This window comes from Pseudophryne corroboree, chromosome 5, assembly GCF_028390025.1.
Source record: "Pseudophryne corroboree isolate aPseCor3 chromosome 5, aPseCor3.hap2, whole genome shotgun sequence".
Taxonomy (NCBI): Eukaryota; Metazoa; Chordata; class Amphibia; order Anura; family Myobatrachidae; genus Pseudophryne; species Pseudophryne corroboree.
Genome location: NC_086448.1, coordinates 328,537,023 through 328,560,325, shown reverse-complemented (window position 1 = coordinate 328,560,325; position 23,303 = coordinate 328,537,023). Strand labels below are relative to the sequence as shown.

At 51.4% G+C, this 23,303-nt stretch overlaps 1 protein-coding gene across 2 annotated transcripts in view; it reads right to left on the bottom strand.

Moving 5' to 3' along the window:
- The window catches only part of DPY19L1 (dpy-19 like C-mannosyltransferase 1), a 595,286-nt gene extending 574,599 nt beyond the window's left edge, over positions 1-20,687 (bottom strand). For both annotated transcript variants that reach the window (XM_063922533.1, XM_063922534.1), the window contains exon 1: positions 20,255-20,687. In XM_063922533.1, coding sequence (XP_063778603.1) covers positions 20,255-20,474 — 220 coding nt within the window. In that variant the 5' untranslated portion in view covers positions 20,475-20,687. The remainder of the gene's footprint in view (positions 1-20,254) is intronic.
- Positions 20,688-23,303: the final 2,616 nt, after the last annotated feature.

The window sequence follows — 23,303 nt, the reverse complement described above, 5'->3', positions numbered from 1 at the left end:
ACGCAGCTGCAGTAAGTCTTGATAGGCGAACGGACCCTGCTGCAGCAGGTCCTCTCGAAGAGGAAGAGGCCTCGGCTCTTCTTACAGTAGATCCAGAAGGTCCACGTACGAAGCTCGTCTTGGCCAGTCTGGGGCAATAAGGATCGCTTGAACCCTTGATCTCCTTATGAGCTTTAGGATTCTTGGGATGAGAGTGAGCGGTGGAAACACGTACACGGAGACACCAGGGCGTCTACCGCCACTGCCTGTGGGTCCCTCGACCTGGAACAATAACGCTGAAGCTTCTTGTTGAGACGAGAGGCCATCATGTCTATTTGGGGTAGACCCCAAAGATATGTTACCTACTTGAACACCTCCGGATGGAGGCCCCACTCTCCCGGATGGAGATCGTGTCTGCTGAGGAAGTCTGCTTCCCAGTTGTCTACTCCCGGAATGAAGATGGCTGACAGCGCCAAGGCGTGCTTTTCCATCCAGAGGAGTATTCTTGTGACCTCTGACATCACCGCTCTGCTCTTCATTCCGCCCTGTCGGTTTATGTAAGCCACTGTTGTTACGTTGTCCGACTGTACTTGAATGGCCCGGTTTCTTAGAAGAGGAGCCGCCTGAAGAAGGCAGTTGTAGACAGCTCTTAGTTCAAGAATGTTGATTGGCAGGCCGGCTTCTAGGCTTGACCATCTTCCCTGGAAGGTCACCCCTTGAGTGACTGCTCCCCAGCCCCGGAGGCTCGCATCCGTCGTTAGCAAGACCCAGTCCTGAATTCCGATCCTGCGGCCCTCCAGCAGCTGAGGCAATTGGAGCCACCATAAGAGTGAAATCCAGGCCTTGGCGATAGACGAATTCTCTGATGCATGTGGAGGTGAAATCCAGTTGGAAGGTCAGAGCATGAAACCTCCCGTACTGGAGAGCCTCGTAGGAGGCCACCATCTTTCCCAATAGGCGAATGCATTGATGAACCGACACCCGGGGTGGCTTAAAGACATCCCGGACCATGGACTGGATCACCAACGCCTTGTCCCGCGGAAGAAACACCCGCTGTACTTCCGTATCCAGGATCATTCCCAGAAACAACAATCTCCGGGTCGGTTCCAAATGAGACTTTGGAAAATTCAGAATCCACCCGTGACTCTGAAGCAGTCGTGTTGTAAGAACAATGGATTGCCGCAACCTTTCCCTGGACGATGCCTTTATCAGGAGATCATCCAGATAAGGAATGATGTTCACACCCTGTTTTCGGAGTAGCATCATCATATCCGCCATCACCTTGGTAAACACCCTTGATGCCGTGGAGAGGCCAAACGGCAGAGCCTGGAACTGAAAATGACAGTTCAGCAATGCGAATCGGAGATAAGCCTGATGCGGCAGCCATATCAGAATTTGAAGGTACGCATCCTTGATATCCAGGGATACCAGGAATTCCCCCTCTTCCAGACCTGCTATCACCGCCCTGAGACTCCATCTTGAACCTGAACTCCTTTAGAAAAGGGGTTCAAAGATTTTAGATATAGGATGGGCCTGACCGAACCATCTGGTTTCGATACCACGAAAAGGTTCGAATAGTAACCCTTCGCCATTATGTGCGGCGGTACTGGCACAATGACCTGTGCCTCTACCAGCCGTTGAACAGCCTCCTGTAGTACTGTGCTGTCCTCCAACAGAGTTGGCAAGCCCGACTTGAAAAACCGATGAGGAGGGAGACTTTGAAATTCCAGCCTGTATCCCCGAGAGACAATATCCACCACCCAGGGATCCAGGCCGGAGGAGACCCAGACATGAATGAACAGCCTGAGTCTCGCCCCCACGGGCCCCACCTCCGGGCCGTCCCGTCCACCGTCATGCGGAGGACTTAGGGGTACCCGAAGCAGGCTTTTGTTCCTGGGAATCTGCAGCGGCAGACTTCTTGGACTTAACCTTACCTCCCCTTAAGGAGGAACCGGAAGACTTGGCCTTTCTAGTCTTGTTGGGCCGAAAGGACTGCTGCGAAGCTGAGGAGAAGGATCTCTTCGGAGCAGGAGCTGCTGAGGGAAGATACGGAGACTTACTCGCAGTAGCGGTAGATAGCCACGCATCCAGGGCTTCCCCAAAGAGAGCTTGACTTGTATAGGGTAGCGACTCCACACTCTTTCTGGATTCCGCGTCGGCCGACCAATGGCGGAGCCACAGTCCCCGACGAGATGAAACAGACATGGAAGAAATTCCCGCAGCCATGGAACCCAGGTCTTTCATAGATTCCACCATGAAACCTGCAGAATCATGAATGTTACGCAATTACAATGCAACGTCATTCCTATCCATCGTATCCAAATCCTTCATCAAGGCAGCCGACCATTTCACTATAGCCTTAGCAATCCATGCACTAGCAATAGTGAGACGTAAGATGGCCCCTGAAGCAGTGTACACTGACTTCAGAGTATTATCAATTTTTCTATCAGCCGGCTCCTTTAAAGTGGTAGATCCCGGTACCGGTAAAACCACCTTCTTCGAGAGTCAGGATACAGATGCGTCAACAATAGGTGGGTTTTCCCACTTTTTCCTATCCTCCTCAGGGAAAGGAAAAGCTACCAGAACCCTTTTAGAGATCTGAAACTTCTTTTCAGGATTCACCCAGGCCTTTTCAAATATAGCATTCAGCTCTTTTGATGCAGGGAAGGTTAGCGAAGCTTTCTTGTTTTCAGTGAAGAATGCCTCCTCAACCTGCTCAGGTGTGGCATCCGTAACATTTAACACATACCTGATCACCTCTATCAACAGCTGCACCCCCCTTGCAAGAGATGCGGACACCCGCAACACATCCCTGTCCCCATCTGTAGTGTCAGAATCGGTATCCGTGTCGTCTTGTGTTACCTGCACTAGCGCACATTTGTGGGGATATATAGCGGGGTGACCCAAGGTACCTGACAAGGGCCACACAGCCATAGAGGACTGTAAGACCTAGGTTGCCGACTCATTACTGGTAACCCTGTCAGAAATCTGGGAAATCCAAGTCCTGATAGAGGAAAACCACTCTGGTTCCCTTGCTGGAATCTGTGCCAAACCAGTGCTAACCTGACTGCATGGAATGGAATCATCCTGGGAGGATAAATTCTCTGCAGCATATGACACTGTATCCCTGGACATTGCTGCTAGTGACTACCAAACACACCACACACACACACACAGGATGGGGTAAGACAGAGTTTCCCCCCCAAGAATGGCAAGAGAGAGACAGAGATTAGAGCCAACCCAACCAGCGCTTTCTAAACTAAGAGACACCTCTTACCAGCGCTGACTTGTGCTCCTTAATAGGACACACAGTCAAGAATTCAACCTCTCCCCCTTCTACAACCCCCTGGTACCGGTAAAGTAACTGGAGCTGCTGTGGGGTGGATGATGATCTTCATTCAGCTTGAAGCATGGAGGAAAAACGAGTTTTATGGTAAGAACTTACCTTTGTTAAAACTCTTTCTGCAAGGTACACTGGGCTCCACAAGGATAGACATTGGGGGTGTAGAGTAGGATCTTGATCCAAGGCACCAACAGGCTCAAAAGCTTTGATTGTTCCCAAGCTGCATAGCGCCGCCTCCTCTATAACCTTGCCTCCCTGCACAGGAGCTCAGTTTTTAGTTAACAAGCCCAATGCAGTAGCAGGAAAAGAGACGACAACAGTTAGTAGCCACAAACACCACATTCTCACGACAGGAGAAGTGTCAGCGGCTAATGCCATACCAACCCAAAGAAGCTAAGTGCGTCAGGGTGGGCGCCTTGTGGAGCCCAGTGTACCTCGCAGAAAGAGTTTTAAACAAAGGCAAGTTCTTACCATAAAACTCGTTTTCTGCTGCGGGGTACACTGGGCTCCACAAGAATAGACATTGGGGATGTCCTAAAGCAGTTCCTTATGGGAGGGTACGCACTGTAGCGGGCACAAGAATCCGGCATCCAAGGGAAGCATCCTGGGAAGCGGCAGTATCGAAGGCATAGAACCTTCTGAACGTGTTCACTGAGGACCACGTAGCTGCCTTGCACAATTGTTCAAGGGTCGCACCACGGCGGGCCACCCAGGAAGGTCCAACGGACCGAGTAGAATGGGCCGTAATGTGAGCAGGAGCTGACAGACCAGCCCTCACATAAGCATGTGCAATCACCATTCTAATCCATCTGGCCAAAGTCTGCTTGTGAGCAGGCCAGCCCCGTTTGTGAAACCCAAACAGAATAAAGAGAGAATCAGATTTCCTAATAGAAGCAGTTCTCTTCACATAGATACGGAGAGCCCGTACCACATCCAAAGACCGCTCATTGGAAGACAGATCAGGAGAGACAAGGGCCGGGACCACAATCTCCTGATTAAGGTGGAACGAAGAAACCACCTTAGGCAAATAACTGGGACGAGTCCTAAGAACCGCCCGGTCACGGTGAAATATCAGATATGGGGGAACTACAAGACAAGGCACCCAAATCCGACACTCTTCTAGCTGAGGCAATAGCCAACAGAAGCACTACCTTAAGGGAAAGCCACTTAAGATCAGCTGAACCAAGAGGTTGAAACGGAGACTCTTGTAATGCCTCCAAAACCACCAACAAGTCCCAAGGAGCCACAGGTGGGACACAGGGAGGTTGGATACGCAACACACCCTGAGTAAAGGTATGCACATCAGGTAAGGTCGCAATTATTCTCTGAAACCACACCGACAAGGCAGAAATTTGAACCTTGAGGGAGGCCAGACGCAGGCCTAAGTCCAGGCCCTGCTGAAGAAAAGCCAACAACTTGGCTGTACTAAACTTGGAAGCGTCATAATTGTTAGATGCACACCAAACAAAGTAAGAGTGCCAGACCCTATGGTAAATCCGAGCAGAAGCCGGTTTCCGGGCCAGCAACATAGTTTGAATGACCGCCTCAGAAAACCCTTTAGTCCTCAAGACGGAAGCTTCAAGAGCCACGCCGTCAAAGACAGCCGGGCTAGGTCCTGGTAGACACAGGGGTCCTGAACGAGGAGGTCTGGGCGTTGTGGAAGTAGGATTGGATGCTCTGACGATAGGCCTTGCAGATCTGAGAACCAGTGCCGTCTGGGCCACGTTGGAGCTATGAGAAGCAGGATTCCTCTTTCTTGCTTGAACTTCCGAATTACCCTGGGCAGGAGTGACACCGGAGGGAACACGTACTGCAGCCGAAACCTCCACGGCACCGCCAGCGCATCCACGAATGCTGCTTGAGGATCCCTTGTCCTTGCGCCGAGGATAGGAAGCTTGTGATTGTGTCGAGATGCCATCAGATCCACGTCTGGAAGGCCCCACTTTTCCACTAGGAGTTGAAACACTCCTGGATGGAGGCCCCACTCTCCGGCGTGTACGTCCTGACGACCGAGAAAGTCCGCTTCCCAATTCAGGACTTACGGAATGAATATTGCCGATATGGCCGGTAGATGGCGTTCCGCCAATTGCAGAATCCCTGAGACTTCCTTCATTGCCAAACGGCTTTGAGTGCCATCTTGATGATTTATGAAGGCCACTGTGGTGGCGTTGTCCGACTGCACTTGAACAGGATGGTTCTGAATTAAATGCTGGGCCGGGTTCAACGAGTTGAAGGCCGCCGGCAATTCCAGAATGTTGATCGACAGGAGAGACTCCTACTTGGACCACCGACCCTGAAGGGAGTGTTGCTCCAGCACCGCGCCCCAACCCCTTAGACTGGCATCTGTCGTCAACAGGACCCAGTCGGATATCCAGAAGGGACGGCCCCTGCACAATCGTTGGTCCTGGAGCCACCAGTGCAGCGACAGACGGTCCTCCGGAGTCAATGAGATCATGTGAGACCTGATCCGGTGAGGCAGGCCGTCCCACATGGCCAGAATCAGCCTCTGGAGGTTGCGAGAATGGAATTGAGCATACTCCACTATGTCGAATGCTGACACCATGAGGCCCAGCACCTGCATTGCCGAATGTATCGACACTTGCGGATGAGAAAGGAAGCAACGATCCTGTCCTGAAGCTTCAGGACTTTCTCCTGAGACAAGAACAACCGCTGGTTGTGATTGTCCAATAGCGCTCCCAGGAGCACCATGCTCTGAGCAGGGACCAGGGAGGATTTATTCCAGTTGATGAGCCACCCATGGGCTTGCAGAAACCGGACAGTCATATCCAGATGACGCAGGAGAAGTTCTTGGGAATTTGCCAGGATCAACAAGTCGTCCAGATACGGCAGGATCCTGACCCCTTGACGGCAGAGTACCACCGTCATCACCGCCATAACTTTGGTGAAGACTCACGGAGCCGTAGTTAAACCAAAAGGTAACGCCCGAAACTGGTAATGGAGGTTGCCAATCGCAAACCTCAGGTATTGCTGATGCAACACTGCTATAGGAATATGCAGGTAAGCATCTTGTACATCAAGGGAGACCATATAATCCCCAGGTTCCAAGGCCAGAACTATAGAGCGAAGGGTTTCCATACGGAACTTGGAGACTTTCACAAACTTGTTCAATGCCTTCAGATTGAGAATGGGCCGGGAGGACCCATTCGGTTTCGGGACTAGAAACAGCGGAGAATAGTATCCCCGGCCTCTCTGAGCAAGAGGCACCTGTACTACGACTCCTGTATCCAGGAGGGTCTGTACCACCGAGTGTAGAGTTTTTGCCTTTGTCTGGTCCAAAGGGACGTCTGTCAGGCAAAATCGATGAGGGGGACGGTTTTTGAAGGCTATGGTGTAACCTCGACTTACGACTTCCCGTACCCAGGCATCTGAAGTGGTCTTCAACCATTCCTGGGTATACCCTAGAAGCCAGCCCCCCAATCTGGGATCCCCAAGGGGGAGGCCCGCCCCGTCATGCGGCATCTTAGGGCTGCCTGGAGCAGCCCCTCTGTTATGTGCCTTCTATCTGCTGCACCAACTACAAAACGGAGCTCCTGTGCAGGGAGGCGGGGTTATAGAGGAGGCGGCGCTATGCATTTGGGAACAGTCAAAGCTTTTGAGCCTGTTGGTGCCTCAGATCAAGATCCTACTCTACACCCCCAATATCTATCCTTGTAGAGCCCAGTGTATCCCGCAGCAGAAATGGCGCTGGAATGCTGCAGGTCCGCTCTGAGGAGAAGCTCCGCCCCCCTCCCGGCTCAACTGTGGTTAAGTTTTGGTCTGAGGAGTTGTGCTGGCTGGATCCCTGGGGTCCGACAGGCTTGCTGCCAAGTGTGAGGGGTAAGTGCTGGCCCAGGGCGCCCCTCACAGCGCCACACAGTGTGCCTCTGGTTACCATCCGGGAGCACGGTTAATACCGCGCTCCCACCCCTGTTGCTGCCATCTTCAAACCGGCCCCCCGCTTGCTAGGGGGGTCGGTGAATAACTCACCACATCCTTCAGCTCTGTAAGGGGTCGGCGGCATGCTGCTGGGGTGAGCGGTGCCCCTGGTGCGGAGACCGATCAGCCCCTCTGGAGCTCAGTGTCCAGTCAGCGGAGTCAGTGGCTCAGACCCCGCAGGGCGGACACTGCTCCCCCCCTTAGTCCCACGCTGCAGGGAGGCTGTTACCAGCAGCCTCCCTGTAAAATAAAAAACTCTAAAATAAACTTTTTCCAGGAAAGCACATGAGAGCTCCCCTAGCTGTGATCGGCTCCACTGGGAACAATTTCTAAACTGAGTCTGGTAGGAGGGGCATAGAGGGAGGAGCCAGCCCACACTCTTAAAGTGCCAATGGCTCCTGGTGGACCCGTCTATATCCATGGTACTAATGTGGACCCCAGCATCCTCTAGGACGTTAGAGAAATATTGTATAACACTTTATTTTCTTCCCTGCGTTTACTTTGGGGAGAATTCAATTGTTTTCAAGTGCCAGTAAGTAATAGGTTACCGACAGAGCTATTCAATTGTTTTTGGGCGCCCATTACTTATCTCCCAGGCCATGCCCAAATGCACGCTTTCATCCGTGTAAAGTGGCTAAACCCATAAAAAGACTGAGCGCAACAAGGAATATGTGAAAAGTTTGATATGTTGCACATTTATGTTTACCACCTCAGAAAAGTGCAATTGAATAGCTGCATATGATGCCCACTACTTAGTGGCATGCAAGAAACAACTGAATTACCCCATTTGAGCCCTATCATAATTCTATTGTTTATGTATCACAATTATTTCCCATCAGTGATGCTATGAACACTTGATACAGACATTGATTGAGACATATAAATCAAGCTTGCCAACCCGCGGCCCGCGGGCCGCATGCGGCCCAGGTCGGCTAGTAATGCGGCCCAGGTCGGCTAGTAATGCGGCCCAGTGCAATTTTTTATTTTTTAAGAAATTCTAAAGTTTCAAGTTACACTGCCGGCGCTTGCGGCCGGGGCACTTCACAACGGTGACGCCAGCGCGCTTCACCCGCCCCATCCATTTTTTATTTTTTTTTTGTAGAGTACGGACACCACATGTGAAGCTGAGCCGGCCCCAGCAGGCTGTCAGCACATCCTGATTGGATTGCTGCCGCTGGGACCAGCACCAGCTCACGCCCTCTCCGCTGTCAGTCACAGTGTAGCCCTCCTCCGCTGCATAGCGGCACACGTGACTGAGCAGCACGAGAGTAGAGGAGCCCTAGCGGAAAGATTGCTTCTACAAGAACTCGTAAGTGAGCCGGGGGGGGGGGGGGGGGGGGGTGTCTGAAGTCCGTGGCCGCTGTACAGGGGGGGGGGGGGGGGGGGAATCGGGATCTGAAGTCCGTGGCCCGCGCCGCTGTACAGTGTCCCGGGGGGGGAGAGAGGAGGTCTGAACCGCTGTACAGTGTCGGGGGAAGGGAGGGTCTGATCTGAAGTCCAGCGCCACGCCGCAATACAGTGTCCGGGGGGTTTCTTGGGAGCTGGGATGGACTTGATGTCCAGCGCTGCAGCAGTAAAATGACGCCGGCGGTGTCTAAACTCCACAGTACAGATTGGTTCGGGGGGAGGGGGTAACGAGGATGAAGTCAGGTGCCACTGCAGTGCAATGTGTCCGGGAGGGGGGGGGGTGGGGGGGGGGGGTTTGGGGTCCGCTGTCAGTCACAGTGTAGCCCTCCTCTACTGCATAGTGGCACACGTGACAGCAGCACGGAGCTCAGCCCAGCGGGAGAAATTTGTGGGCCCTTGAAGAAGCACAGTGTGGAGGGGGGGAGGAGGAGGAGAGGAAGAGGACTACAGTGTGTGTGGGGGGATGCATTGGTGGCTGAGAAACAATGTCAAACATCTCACTAACTTCATTTCCAAGTAAGTTTAATATGTTAACTATGTTTTCTATGGTTTTTTTGGACGATCAGGTATCGTTACTGTTATTTTATTTTATGTGCGGCCCAAACCAAATTTTCATCTTCTAATGTGGCCCAGGGAAGGTGAAAGGTTGGACACCCCTGATATAAATGATAACAATAGTAAAAAATAATAAGAATTTACTTACCGATAATTCTATTTCTCGGAGTCCGTAGTGGATGCTGGGGTTCCTGAAAGGACCATGGGGAATAGCGGCTCCGCAGGAGACAGGGCACAAAAAGTAAAGCTTTAGGATCAGGTGGTGTGCACTGGCTCCTCCCCCTATGACCCTCCTCCAAGCCAGTTAGGTACTGTGCCCGGACGAGCGTACACAATAAGGGAGGAATTTTGAATCCCGGGTAAGACTCATACCAGCCACACCAATCACACCGTACAACTTGTGATCTAAACCCAGTTAACAGTATGATAACAGCGGAGCCTCTGAAAAGATGGCTCACAACAATAATAACCCGATCTTTGTAACTATGTACAAGTATGGCAGATAATCCGCACTTGGGATGGGCGCCCAGCATCCACTACGGACTCCGAGAAATAGAATTATCGGTAAGTAAATTCTTATTTTCTCTATCGTCCTAGTGGATGCTGGGGTTCCTGAAAGGACCATGGGGATTATACCAAAGCTCCCAAACGGGCGGGAGAGTGCGGATGACTCTGCAGCACCGAATGAGAGAACTCCAGGTCCTCGTTTGCCAGGATATCAAATTTGTAGAATTTTACAAACGTGTTCTCCCCTGACCACGTAGCTGCTCGGCAGAGTTGTAATGCCGAGACCTCTCGGGCAGCCGCCCAAGATGAGCCCACCTTCCTTGTGGAATGGGCCTTAACCGATTTAGACTGTGGCAGGCCTGCCTCAGAATGTGCAAGTTGAATTGTGTTACAAATCCAACGAGCAATCGACTGCTTAGAAGCAGGCGCACCCAACTTGTTGGGTGCATACAGTATAAACAGCGAGTCAGATTTTCTGACTCCAGCTGTCCTGGAACATATTTTCAGGGCCCTGACAACTTCTAGCAACTTGGAGTCCTCCAAGTCCCTAGTAGGTGCAAGGCACCACAATAAGCTGGTTCAGGTGAAACACTGACACCACCTTAGGGAGAGAACTGGGGACGAGTCCGCAGCTCTGCCCTGTCCGAATGGACAAACAGATATGGGCTTTTTTGAGAAAAAACCACCAATTTGACACTCGCCTGGTCCAGGCCAGGGCCAAGAGCATGGTCACTTTTTATGTGAGATGCTTCAAATCCACATATTTGACTGGTTTTAAACCAATGTGATTTGAGGAATCCCAGAACTACGTTGAGATCCCACAGTGCCACTGGAGGCACAAAAAAGGGGTTTGTATATGCAATACTCCCTTGACAAACTTCTGGACTTCAGGAACTGAAGCCAATTCTTTCTGGAAGAAAATTTACAGGGCCGAATTTGAACCTTAATGGACCCCAATTTGAGGCCCATAGACACTCCTGTTTGCAGGAAATGCAGGAAACGACCGAGTTGAAATTTCTTTGTGGGGCCTTCCTGGACTCACACCACGCAACATATTTTCGCCACACGTGGTGATAATGTTGTGCGGTCACCTCCTTTCTGGCTTTGACCAGGGTAGGAATGACCTCTTCCGGAATGCCTTTTTTTTCCCTTAGGATCCGGCTTTCCATCGCCATGCCGACAAACGCAGCTGCGGTAAGTCTTGGAACAGACATGGTACTTGCTGAAGCAAGTCCCTTCTTAGCGGCAGAGGCCATAAGACCTCTGTAAGCATCTCTTGAAGTTCCGGGTACCAAGTCCTTCTTGGCCAATCCGGAGCCATGAGTATAGTTCTTACTCCTCTACGTCTTATAATTCTCAGCACCTTAGGTATGAGAAGCAGAGGAGGGAACACATACACCGACTGGTACACCCACGGTGTTACCAGAACGTCCACATCTATTGCCTGAGGGTCTCTTGACCTGGCGCAATACCTGTCCCGTTTTTTGTTCAGACGGGACGCCATCATGTCCACCTTTGGTATTTCCCAACGGTTTACAATCATGTGGAAAAAACTTCTCAATGAAGTTTCCACTCTCCCGGGTGGAGGTCGTGCTGAGGAAGTCTGCTTCCCAGTTTCCATTCCCGGGATGAAAAACTGCTGACAGTGTTATCACATGATTTTCCGCCCAGCGAAAAATCCTTGCAGTTTCTGCCATTGCCCTCCTGCTTCTTGTGTCGCCCTGTCTGTTTACGTGGGCGACTGCCGTGATGTTTTTCCCACTGGATCAATACCGGCTGACCTTGAAGCAGAGGTCTTGCTAAGCTTAGAGCATTATAAATTTACCCTTAGCTCCAGTATATTTATGTGGAGAAAAGTCTCCATACTTGATCACACTCCCTGGAAATTTTTCCCTTGTGTGACTGCTCCCCAGCCTCTCAGGCTGGGCTCCGTGGTTACCAGCATCCAATCCTGAATGCCGAATCTGCGGCCCTCTAGAAGATGAGCACTCTATAACCACCACAGGAGAGACACCCTTGTCCTTGGATATTGGGTTATCCGCTGATGCATCTGAAGATGCGATCCGGACCATTTTTCCAGCAGATCCCACTGAAAAGTTCTTACGTGAAATCTGCCGAATGGAATTGCTTCGTAGGAAGCCACCATTTTTACCAGGACCCTTGTGCAATGATGCACTGTTTTTAGGAGGTTCCTGACTTGCTCGGATAACTCCCTGGCTTTCTCTTCCGGGAGAAACACCTTTTTCTGGACTGTGTCCAGAATCATCCCTAGGCACAGCAGACGTGTCGTCGGGATCAGCTGCGATTTTGGAATATTTAGAATCCACCCGTGCTGATTGTAGCAGTATCCGAGATAGTGCTACTCCGACCTCCAACTGTTCCCTGGACTATGCCCCTATCAGGAGATCGTCCAAGTAAGGGATAATTAAGACGCCTTTTCTTCGAAGAAGAATCATCAATTCGGCCATTACCTTGGTAAAGACCCCGGGGTGCCGTGGACAATCCAAACGGCAGCGTCTGAAACTGATAGTGACAGTTCTGCACCACGAACCTGAGGTACCCTTAGTGAGAAGGGCAAATTTGGGACATAGAGGTAAGCATCCCTGATGTCCCGGGACACTATATAGTCCCCTTCTTCCTGGTTCGTTATCACTGCTCTGAGTGACTTCATCTTAATTTGAACCTTTGTAAGTGTTCAAAAAAAAAATTTTTAGAATAAGTCTCACCTAGCCTTCTGGCTTCAGTACCACAATATAGTGTGGAATAATACCCCTTTTCTGTAGTAGGAGGGGTAATTTAATTATCACCTGCTGGGAATACAGCTTGTGAATTTTTTCCCATACTACCTCCTTGTCGGAGGGAGACTTGGTAAAGCAGACTTCAGGAGCCTGCGAAGGGGAAACGTCTCGACATTCCCATCTGTACCCCCGGGATACTACTTGTAGGATCCAGGGGTCCTGTACGGTCTCAGCGCCATGCTGAGAACTTGTCAGACGCGGTGGAACGCTTCTGTTCCTGGGAATGGGCTGCCTGCTGCAGTCTTCTTCCCTTTCCTCTATCCCTGGGCAGATATGATCTTATAGGGACGAGAGGACTGAGGCTGAAAAGACGGTGTCTTTTTCTGCAGAGATGTGACTTAGGGTAAAAAACGGTGGATTTTCCAGCAGTTGCCGTGACCACCAGGTCCGATGGACCGACCCCAAACAAGTCCTCTTCCTTTATACGGCCATACTGTGCCGTTTGGAATCTGCATCACCTGACCACTGTCGTGTCCATAACATCTTCTGGCAGTTATGGACATCGCGTTTATTCATGATGCCAGAGTGCAAATATCCCTCTGTGCATCTCGCATATATAGAAATGCTCTATAGTCAATAAAATACTGTCCCTGTCAAGGGTATCAATATTTTTAGTCAGGGAATCCGACCAAGCCACCCTAGCTCTGCACATCCAGGCTGAGGCGATCGCTGGCCGCAGTATAACACCAGTATGTGTGTATATACTTTTTATTATATTTTCCAGCCTTGTCAGCTGGTCCTTGAGGACGGCCCTATCTATAGACGGTACCGCCACTTGTTTTGATAAGCGTGTGAGCGCCTTATCCACCTTAAGGGGTGTTTCCCAACGCGCCCTAACTTCTGGCGGGAAAGGGTATACCGCCCATAATTTTCTATCGGGGGGAACCCACGCATCATCACACACTTTATTTAATTTATCTGATTCAGGAAAAACTATGGTAGTTTTTTCACATCCCACATAATACCCTCTTTTGTGGTACTTGTAGTATCAGAAATACGTAACACCTCCTTCATTGCCTTTAACGTGTGGCCCTAATAAGGAATACGTTTGTTTATTCACCGTCGACACTGGATTCAGTGTCCCTGTCTGTGTCTGTGTCGACCGACTAAAGTAAACGGGCGTTTTAAAAACCCTTGACGGTGTTTTTGAGACGTCTGGACCGTACTAATTGTTTGTCGGCCGTCTCATGTCGTCAACCGACTTTGCAGCGTGTTGACATTATCACGTAATTTCCTAAATAAGCCATCCATTCCGGTGTCGACTCCCTAGAGAGTGACATCACCATTACAGGCAATTGCTCCGCCTCCTCACCAACATCGTCCTCCTACCTGTCGACACACACGTACCGACACACAGCACACACACAGGGAATGCTCTGATAGAGGACAGGACCCACTAGCCCTTTGGAGAGACAGAGGGAGAGTTTGCCAGCACACACCAAAAACGCTATAATTATATAGGGACAACCTTATATAAGTGTTTTCCCTTATAGCATCTTAATATATATATAAGCATATCGCCAAATTAGTGCCCCCCCTCTCTGTTTTAACCCTGTTTCTGTAGTGCAGTGCAGGGGAGAGCCTGGGAGCCTTCCCTCCAGCCTTTCTGTGAGGGAAAATGGCGCTGTGTGCTGAGGAGATAGGCCCCGCCCCTTTTTCGGCGGCCTCGTCTCCCGCTCTTAACGGATTCTGGCAGGGGTTAAATATCTCCATATAGCCTCCGGAGGCTATATGTGAGGTATTTTTAGCCAAAATAGGTATTCATTTGCCTCCCAGGGCGCCCCCCTCCCAGCGCCCTGCACCCTCAGTGACTGCCGTGTGAAGTGTGCTGAGAGGAAAATGGCGCACAGCTGCAGTGCTGTGCGCTACCTTTAGAAGACTGAGGAGTCTTCTGCCGCCGATTCTGGACCTCTTCTTACTTCAGCATCTGCAAGGGGGCCGGCGGCAAGGCTCCGGTGACCATCCAGGCTGTACCTGTGATCGTCCCTCTGGAGCTGATGTCCAGTAGCCAAGAAGCCAATCCATCCTGCACGCAGGTGAGTTCACTTCTTCTCCCCTAAGTCCCTCGTTGCAGTGATCCTGTTGCCAGCAGGACTCACTGTAAAATAAAAAACCTAAGCTAAACTTTCCTAAGCAGCTCTTTAGGAGAGCCACCTAGATTGCACCCTTCTCGGCCGGGCACAAAAATCTAACTGGCTTGGAGGAGGGTCATAGGGGGAGGAGCCAGTGCACACCACCTGATCCTAAAGCTTTACTTTTTGTGCCCTGTCTCCTGCGGAGCCGCTATTCCCCATGGTCCTTTCAGGAACCCCAGCATCCACTAGGACGATAGAGAAAATAATAATAATAATGTCTTTTTTGAGGCTGTATTAACACATATCCAGTTCACTATAACTTTAGCCATTACCCTCAAACATCATGACATGATATATCGGCTACTACTACACCTCAGTTACTACTACCCCTCAGCACTATACCTCCGTCACTATTACCGCTCAGCACTACATCTCAATCACTACTACCGCTCAGCGATACACCCCATTGGGTTTGGTATGTGTGACCGGCAGTCACAATACGGACGGCGGGATCCCGGCATTTAGATGGCCAGCAGGGAGGGGCGAGCGCAACGGCTCGCTGCACTCGCCACAGGTTCTGTTCCCACTCTATGGGTGTCGTGGACACCAATGAATGGGAATAGTCCCTCTTGGTCGGCATGCCAGCCATCGGGATAGTGAGGGGGCGAGATGTAGGTGCTGGTATTGTGAGCGGCAGTCTATTGACCGCCGGTCACATAACTACATCCCACCCCATTCACTACTAACCCTCAGCGCTACACCTCAGTCACTATAACCCCTCAGCACTACATCTCAGTCACAATTACCCCTCAGAGCTACACCCCATTCACTACTACTCCTCAGTCACTACTAGAGCTCAAAACTAAACCCTCAGTCACTACTACCGCTCAGCGCTATACCTCAGTCACTACTATCTCTCAGCGCTACACCTCAGTCACTACTAGCTCTCAGCGCTACACCTTATTCACTACTACTCCTCAGTCACTACTATCGATCAGCGGTACACCTCAGTCACTACTACAGCTCAACGGTACACCTCAGTCACTACTAACGCTCAGCTCTACAACTCAGTCTCTACTATCGCTCAGCGCTACACCTTATTCACTACTCCTCCTCAGTCACTACACCTCAGTCACTACTACCGCTCAGCGCTACACCTCAGTCACTACTACTGCTCAGTGCTACACCCCAGTCACTACTACCGCTCAGCGCTACACCCTATTCACTACTACTCCTCAGTCACTACTACCGCTCAGCGGTACACTTCAGTCGCTATTACCGCTCAGTGGTACACCTCAGTTACTACTACCGCTCAGCTCTACACCTCAGTCACTACTACCGCTCAGCTCTACACCTCAGTCACTACTATCGCTCAGCGCTACACCCTACTCACTACTCCTCCTCAGTCACTACTACCGCTAAGGGCTACACCTCAGTCACTACTACCGCTCAGCGCTACACCTCAGTCACTACTACGGCTCAGCGCTACACCTCAGTCACTACTACCGCTCAACGCTACACCTCAGTCACTACTACCGCTCAACGCTACACCTGTCACTACTACCGCTCAACGCTACACCCCAGTCACTACTACTACTCATCGCTACATCTCAGTCACTACTACCTCTCAGCGCTACACCTCAGTCGCTACTACCTCTCAGCGCTACACCTCAGTCACTACTACCACTCAGCGCTACACCTCAGGTCACTACTACACCTCAGCGCTACACCTCAGGTCACTACTACCGCTCAGCGCTACACCTCAGGTCACTACACCTCAGTCACTACTACCGCTCAGCGCTACACCTCAGTCACTACTAACGCTCAGTGCTACACCTCAGTCACTACCACCTCTCAGGGCTACGCCTCAGTCACTACACCTCAGTAACTACTATCACTCAGCACTACACCCTATTCACTACTCCTCCTCAGTCACTACTACCGCTAAGCACTACACCTCAGTCACTACCACCACTCAGCGCTACACCTCAGTCACTACTACCACTCAGCGCTACACCTCAGTCCCTACTACTCCTCAGTCACTACTACCGCTCAGCGGTACTCCTCAGTCACTACTACCGCTCAGTGCTACACCTCAATCACTACTACCGCTCAGCGCTAGACCTCAGTCACTACTACCACTCAGCGCTACACCCTATTCACTACTACCGCTCAGCGGTACACCTCAGTCGCTATTACCGCTCAGTGGTACACCTCAGTCGCTATTACCGCTCAGTGGTACACCTCAGTTACTACTACCGCTCAGCTCTACAACTCAGTCACTACTATCGCTCAGCGCTACACCTTATTCACTACTCCTCCTCAGTCACTACACCTCAGTCACTACTACCGCTCAGCGCTACACCTCAGTCACTACTACTGCTCAGTGCTACACCCCATTCACTACTACCGCTCAGCGCTACACCCTATTCACTACTACTCCTCAGTCACTACTACCGCTCAGCGGTACACTTCAGTCGCTATTACCGCTCAGTGGTACACCTCAGTTACTACTACCGCTCAGCTCTACACCTCAGTCACTACTACCGCTCAGCTCTACACCTCAGTCACTACTACCGCTCAGCAGTACTCCTCAGTCACTACTACCGCTCAGTGCTACACCTCAGTCACTACTACCGCTCAGCGCTAGACCTCAGTCACTACTACCACTCAGCGCTACACCCTATTCACTACTACTCCTCAATCACTACTACCGCTCAGCGGTACACCTCAGTCGCTATTACCGCTCAGTGGTACACCTCAGTCGCTATAACCGCTCAGTGGTACACCTCAGTTACTACTACCGCTCAGCTCTACAACTCAGTCACTACTATCACTCAGCGCTACACCTTATTCACTCCTCCTCCTCAGTCACTACACCTCAGTCACTACTACCGCTCAGCACTACACCTCAGTCACTACTACTGCTCAGTGCTACACCCCAGTCACTACTACCGCTCAGCGCTACACCCTATTCACTACTACTCCTCAGTCACTACTACCGCTCAGTGCTACACCTCAGTCACTACTACCGCTCAGCGCTAGACCTCAGTCACTACTACCACTAAGCGCTACACCCTATTCACTACTACTCCTCAGTCACTACTACCGCTCAGCGGTACACCTCAGTCGCTATTACCGCTCAGTGGTACACCTCAGTCACTACTACCGCTCAGCTCTACAACTCAGTCACTACTATCGCTCAGCGCTACACCTTATTCACTACTCCTCCTCAGTCACTACACCTCAGTCACTACTACCGCTCAGCGCTACACCTCAGTCACTACTACTGCTTAGTGCTACACCCCAGTCACTACTACCGCTCAGCGCTACACCCTATTCACTACTACTCCTCAGTCACTACTACCGCTCAGCGGTACACTTCAGTCGCTATTACCGCTCAGTGGTACACCTCAGTTACTACTACCGCTCAGCTCTACACCTCAGTCACTACTACCGCTCAGCTCTACACCTCAGTCACTACTATCGCTCAGTGCTACACCTTTTTCACTACTCCTCCTCAGTCACTACTACCGCTAAGGGCTACACCTCAGTCACTACTACCGCTCAGCGCTACACCTCAGTCACTACTACCTCTCAGCGCTGCACCTCAGTGCTACACCTCAGTCACTACTACCGCTCAGCGCAACACCTCAGTCACTACTACCGCTCAGTGGTACACCCGATTCAGTACTACTTCTCAGCACAACACCTCAGTCACTACTACCGCTCAGCACTACACCCCAGTAACTACTACCGCTCAGCACTACACCCTATTCACTACTACTCCTCAGTCACTACTACCACTCAGCGGTACACTTCAGTTGCTATTAACGCTCAGCGGTACACCTCAGTTACTACTAAAGCTCAGCGTTACACCATGTTCACTACTCCTCCTCAGTCACTACTATCACTAAGGGCTACACCTCAGTCACTACTACCGCTCAGCGCTACACCTCAGTCACTACTACTGCTCAGCGCTGCACCCTATTCACTACTACTCCTCAGTCACTACTACCGCTCAGCGGTACACTTTAGTCGCTATTACCGCACAGTGGTACACCTCAGTTACTACTACCGCTCAGCTCTACACCTCAGTCACTACTACCGCTCAGCACTACACCTCAGTCACTACTACTGCTCAGTGCTACACCCCAGTCACTACTACCGCTCAGCGCTACACCCTATTCACTACTACTCCTCAGTCACTACTACCGCTCAGTGCTACACCTTAGTCACTACTACCGCTCAGCGCTAGACCTCAGTCACTACTACTACTCAGCGCTACACCCTATTCACTACTACTCCTCAGTCACTACTACCGCTCAGCGGTACACCTCAGTCGCTATTACCGCTCAGTGGTACACCTCAGTCACTACTACCGCTCAGCTCTAAAACTCCGTCACTACTATCGCTCAGCGCTACACCTTATTCACTACTCCTCCTCAGTCACTACACCTCAGTCACTACTACCGCTCAGTGCTACACCTCAGTCACTACTACTGCTCAGCGCTGCACCCTATTCTCTACTACTCCTCAGTCACTACTACCGCTCAGCGGTACACTTCAGTCGCTATTACCGCTCAGTGGTACACCTCAGTTACTACTACCGCTCAGCTCTACACCTCAGTCACTACTACCGCTCAGCTCTACACCTCAGTCACTACTATCGCTCAGCGCTACACCCTACTCACTACTCCTCCTCAGTCACTACTACCGCTAAGGGCTACACCTCAGTCACTACTACGGCTCAGCGCTACACCTCAGTCACTACTACGGCTCAGCGCTACACCTCAGTCACTACTACCGCTCAACGCTACACCTCAGTCACTACTACCGCTCAACGCTACACCTGTCACTACTACCGTTCAACGCTACACCCCAGTCACTACTACTACTCATCGCTACATCTCAGTCACTACTACCTCTCAGCGCTACACCTCAGTCGCTACTACCTCTCAGCACTACACCTCAGTCACTACTACCACTCAGCGCTACACCTCAGGTCACTACTACACCTCAGCGCTACACCTCAGGTCACTACTACCGCTCAGCGCTACACCTCAGGTCACTACACCTCAGTCACTACTACCGCTCAGCGCTACACCTCAGTCACTACTACCGCTCAGCGCTACACCTCAGTCACTACCACCTCTCAGGGCTATTCCTCAGTCACTACACCTCAGTAACTACTATCACTCAGCACTACACCCTATTCACTACTCCTCCTCAGTCACTACTACCGCTAAGCACTACACCTCAGTCACTACCACCACTCAGCGCTACACCTCAGTCACTACTACCACTCAGCGCTACACCTCAGTCCATACTACTCCTCAGTCACTACTACCGCTCAGCGGGACACCTCAGTCACTACCGCTCAGCGGTACACCTCAGTCACTACTACCGCCTAGCGGTACACCTCAGTCACTACTACCGCTGTTATTACTAATACTTAGCTCTACACCGTATTCACTAATACCCCTCAGTCACTACAACCACTCAGTGCTACATCTGTACACCACAGCTCTACAGGCACAAACTTTCCTGGCACGACTATAAGGTCAGAGGAAACTGGTAGTATGAAGCATAGAGTATACCCTCTGTACTCCCCCAATGGAAAAGAAAAAGAAAAAAACCAACACGGATCTTACCAATTAAGAGAGTGACCCCAATCTTTATATTGGCCGGGCTGAGGTAAGAGAAGAAGCGCCCCGATGCCCATCTATTCCTGGTGTGAGGGGTATCGGTACTTGTATGGGTAGCCCTGTTCTTCCCCCGCTGCCTGTGCCTCAGGGAACCCTCCGTCGCTCTACTCGGTTCCTTGTATTTATTTAGGGGATCTTTTAGCCGGGACTTGCCTTCGACGGCCATGATATATACCACCGTCAAATTCACAGCCCTGCGAAGGGGCTACCGGTAAGACAGAGCTCAGACACCGTACAGTACACACTGGCAACAGTGGCAGCGCTGTGCAGTACAGTGTGATGCTGCGCTGCAGTGCAAACACCGGCCCGTGGCCGCCAGTTGTGCAAGTGCTATGTACCGGTCCCGTACTACTGCCTAGCTGACCGCATCAGCACCTAGCTCCGCCCCGACATTCGACTTGCAGCCAATCAGTGGCAGCCGTGGAATATGCCAATGAAAATCTGCAGCCTATTCCGCAGGCTATAAAACGGGAAGTGTGATAGGTTGGGAGCAGCAGCGTTATAGTGACGCATGGATTCGGGAGAGTTGGACCGTGGGAGAAACAAATGCTGCAGGTGCTGTGTGGTGTACGCTGCTGCCAGGGCCCGCCTGGGGTCAGGGGTGTGAACGCGATGTTGTATAGCACGTAATTGTCATTGTACCCCGTCTTCCAGATACATGGTGGCGAAATAATCTGGGTGCAATTTAATAACGAGTTGTGTGGTTTGTTTGTTTTGTGGTTACTATTTTGTATTTCTCTAACGTCCTAGTGGATGCTGGGGACTCCGTAAGGACCCTGGGGAATAGACGGGCTCCGCAGGAGACAGGGCACTTTAAGAAAGAATTTAGATTCTGGTGTGCTCTGGCTCCTCCCTCTATGTCCCTCCTCCAGACCTCAGTTTGAATCTGTGCCCGGACGAGCTGGGTTCTACTTAATGAGCTCTCCTGAGCTTGCTATAAGAAAGTATTTTGTTAGGTTTTTTTATTTTCAGAGAGATCTGCTGGCAACAGACTCTCTGCAGCGTGGGACTGAGGGGAGAGAAGCAGCCCTACTCTCTGCAGATAGGTCCTGCTTCTCAGGCTACTGGACACCATTAGCTCCAGAGGGATCGTACACAGGATCTCACCCTTTGTCGTCCGAAACCGCGCCGCCGTCCCCCTCGCAGAGCCGGAAGACAGAAGCCGGTGAAAGATGCAAGAAGACTTCGAAATCGGCGGCAGAAGACTCCAGTCTTCACTGAGGTAGCGCACAGCACTGCAGCTGTGCGCCATTGCTCCCACATTAAATCCACATACTCTGGTCACTGTAGGGCGCGGAGGGGGGGGGGGGGCGCCCTGGGCAGCAATTAGAGACCTCTTGGCAGAAGTTGGGCATATATACAGTTGGGCACTGTATATATGCATGAGCCCCCGCCATAATTTTACACAAACGCGGGACAGAAGCCCGCCGCTGAGGTGGCGGGGCTTCTTCCTCAGCACTCACCAGCGCCACTTTCTCTCCACAGCTCTGCTGAGAGGAAGCTCCCCAGGCTCTCCCCAGCAGAAACACGGTAGAAGAGGGTAAAAAGAGAGGGGAGGGCACATAAATTAGGTGCAAAAACATTATATACAGCAGCTACTGGGTTAACACTAAGTTACTGTGTGATTACTGGGACATATAGCGCTGGGGTGTGTGCTGGCATACTCTCTCTCTGTCTCTCCAAAAGGCCTTGTGGGGGAACTGTCTTCAAAAAGAGCATCCCCTGTGTGTGTGTGGTGTGTCGGTACGCTTGTGTCGACATGTTTGACGAGGAAGGCTATGTGGAAGCAGAGCGGGAGCAAATGAATGTGAGGTCGCCGCCGATGGCGCCGACACCTGATTGGATGGATATGTGGAAGGTTTTAAGTGATAATGTTAATTTCTCTGACGTCCTAGTGGATGCTGGGGACTCCGTAAGGACCATGGGGAATAGACGGCTCCGCAGGAGACTGGGCACACTAAAAGAAAGATTTGGTACTACCTGGTGTGCACTGGCTCCTCCCTCTATGCCCCTCCTCCAGACCTCAGTTAGATTTCTGTGCCCGGCCGAGCTGGATGCACACTATGGGCTCTCCTGAGCTCCTAGAAAGAAAGTATATGTTAGGTTTTTTATTTTACAGTGAGACCTGCTGGCAACAGGCTCACTGCAACGAGGGACTAAGGGGAGAAGAAGCGAACCTACCTGCTTGCAGCTAGGTTGGGCTTCTTAGGCTACTGGACACCATTAGCTCCAGAGGGATCGACCGCAGGACCCGTCCTTGGTGTTCGTTCCCGGAGCCGCGCCGCCGTCCCCCTTACAGAGCCAGAAGCATGAAGATGGTCCGGAAAATCGGCGGCAGAAGACTTCAGTCTTCACCAAGGTAGCGCACAGCACTGCAGCTGTGCGCCATTGCTCCTCATACACACTTCACACTCCGGTCACTGAGGGTGCAGGGCGCTGGGGGGGGGGCGCCCTGAGCAGCAATAAAAACACCTTGGCTGGCAAAATAATCACAATATATAGTCCCAGAGGCTATATATGTGATAATTACCCCTGCCAGAATCCATAAAAAAGCGGGAGAAAAGTCCGCGAAAAAGGGGCGGAGCTATCTCCCTCAGCACACTGGGCGCCATTTTCTCTTCACAGTGCAGCTGGAAGACAGCTCCCCAGGCTCTCCCCTGTAGTTTTCAGGCTCAAAGGGTTAAAAAGAGAGGGGGGGCACTAAATTTAGGCGCAATATTGTTTATACAAGCAGCTATTGGGGAAAATTCACTCAGTGATAGTGTTAATCCCTACATTATATAGCGCTCTGGTGTGTGCTGGCATACTCTCTCTCTGTCTCCCCAAAGGGCTGTGTGGGGTCCTGTCCTCAGTCAGAGCATTCCCTGTGTGTGTGCGGTGTGTCGGTACGGCTGTGTCGACATGGTTGATGAGGAGACTTATGTGGAGGCGGAGCAGATGCCGATAAATGTGATGTCGCCCCCTGTGGGGCCGACACCAGAGTGGATGGATAGGT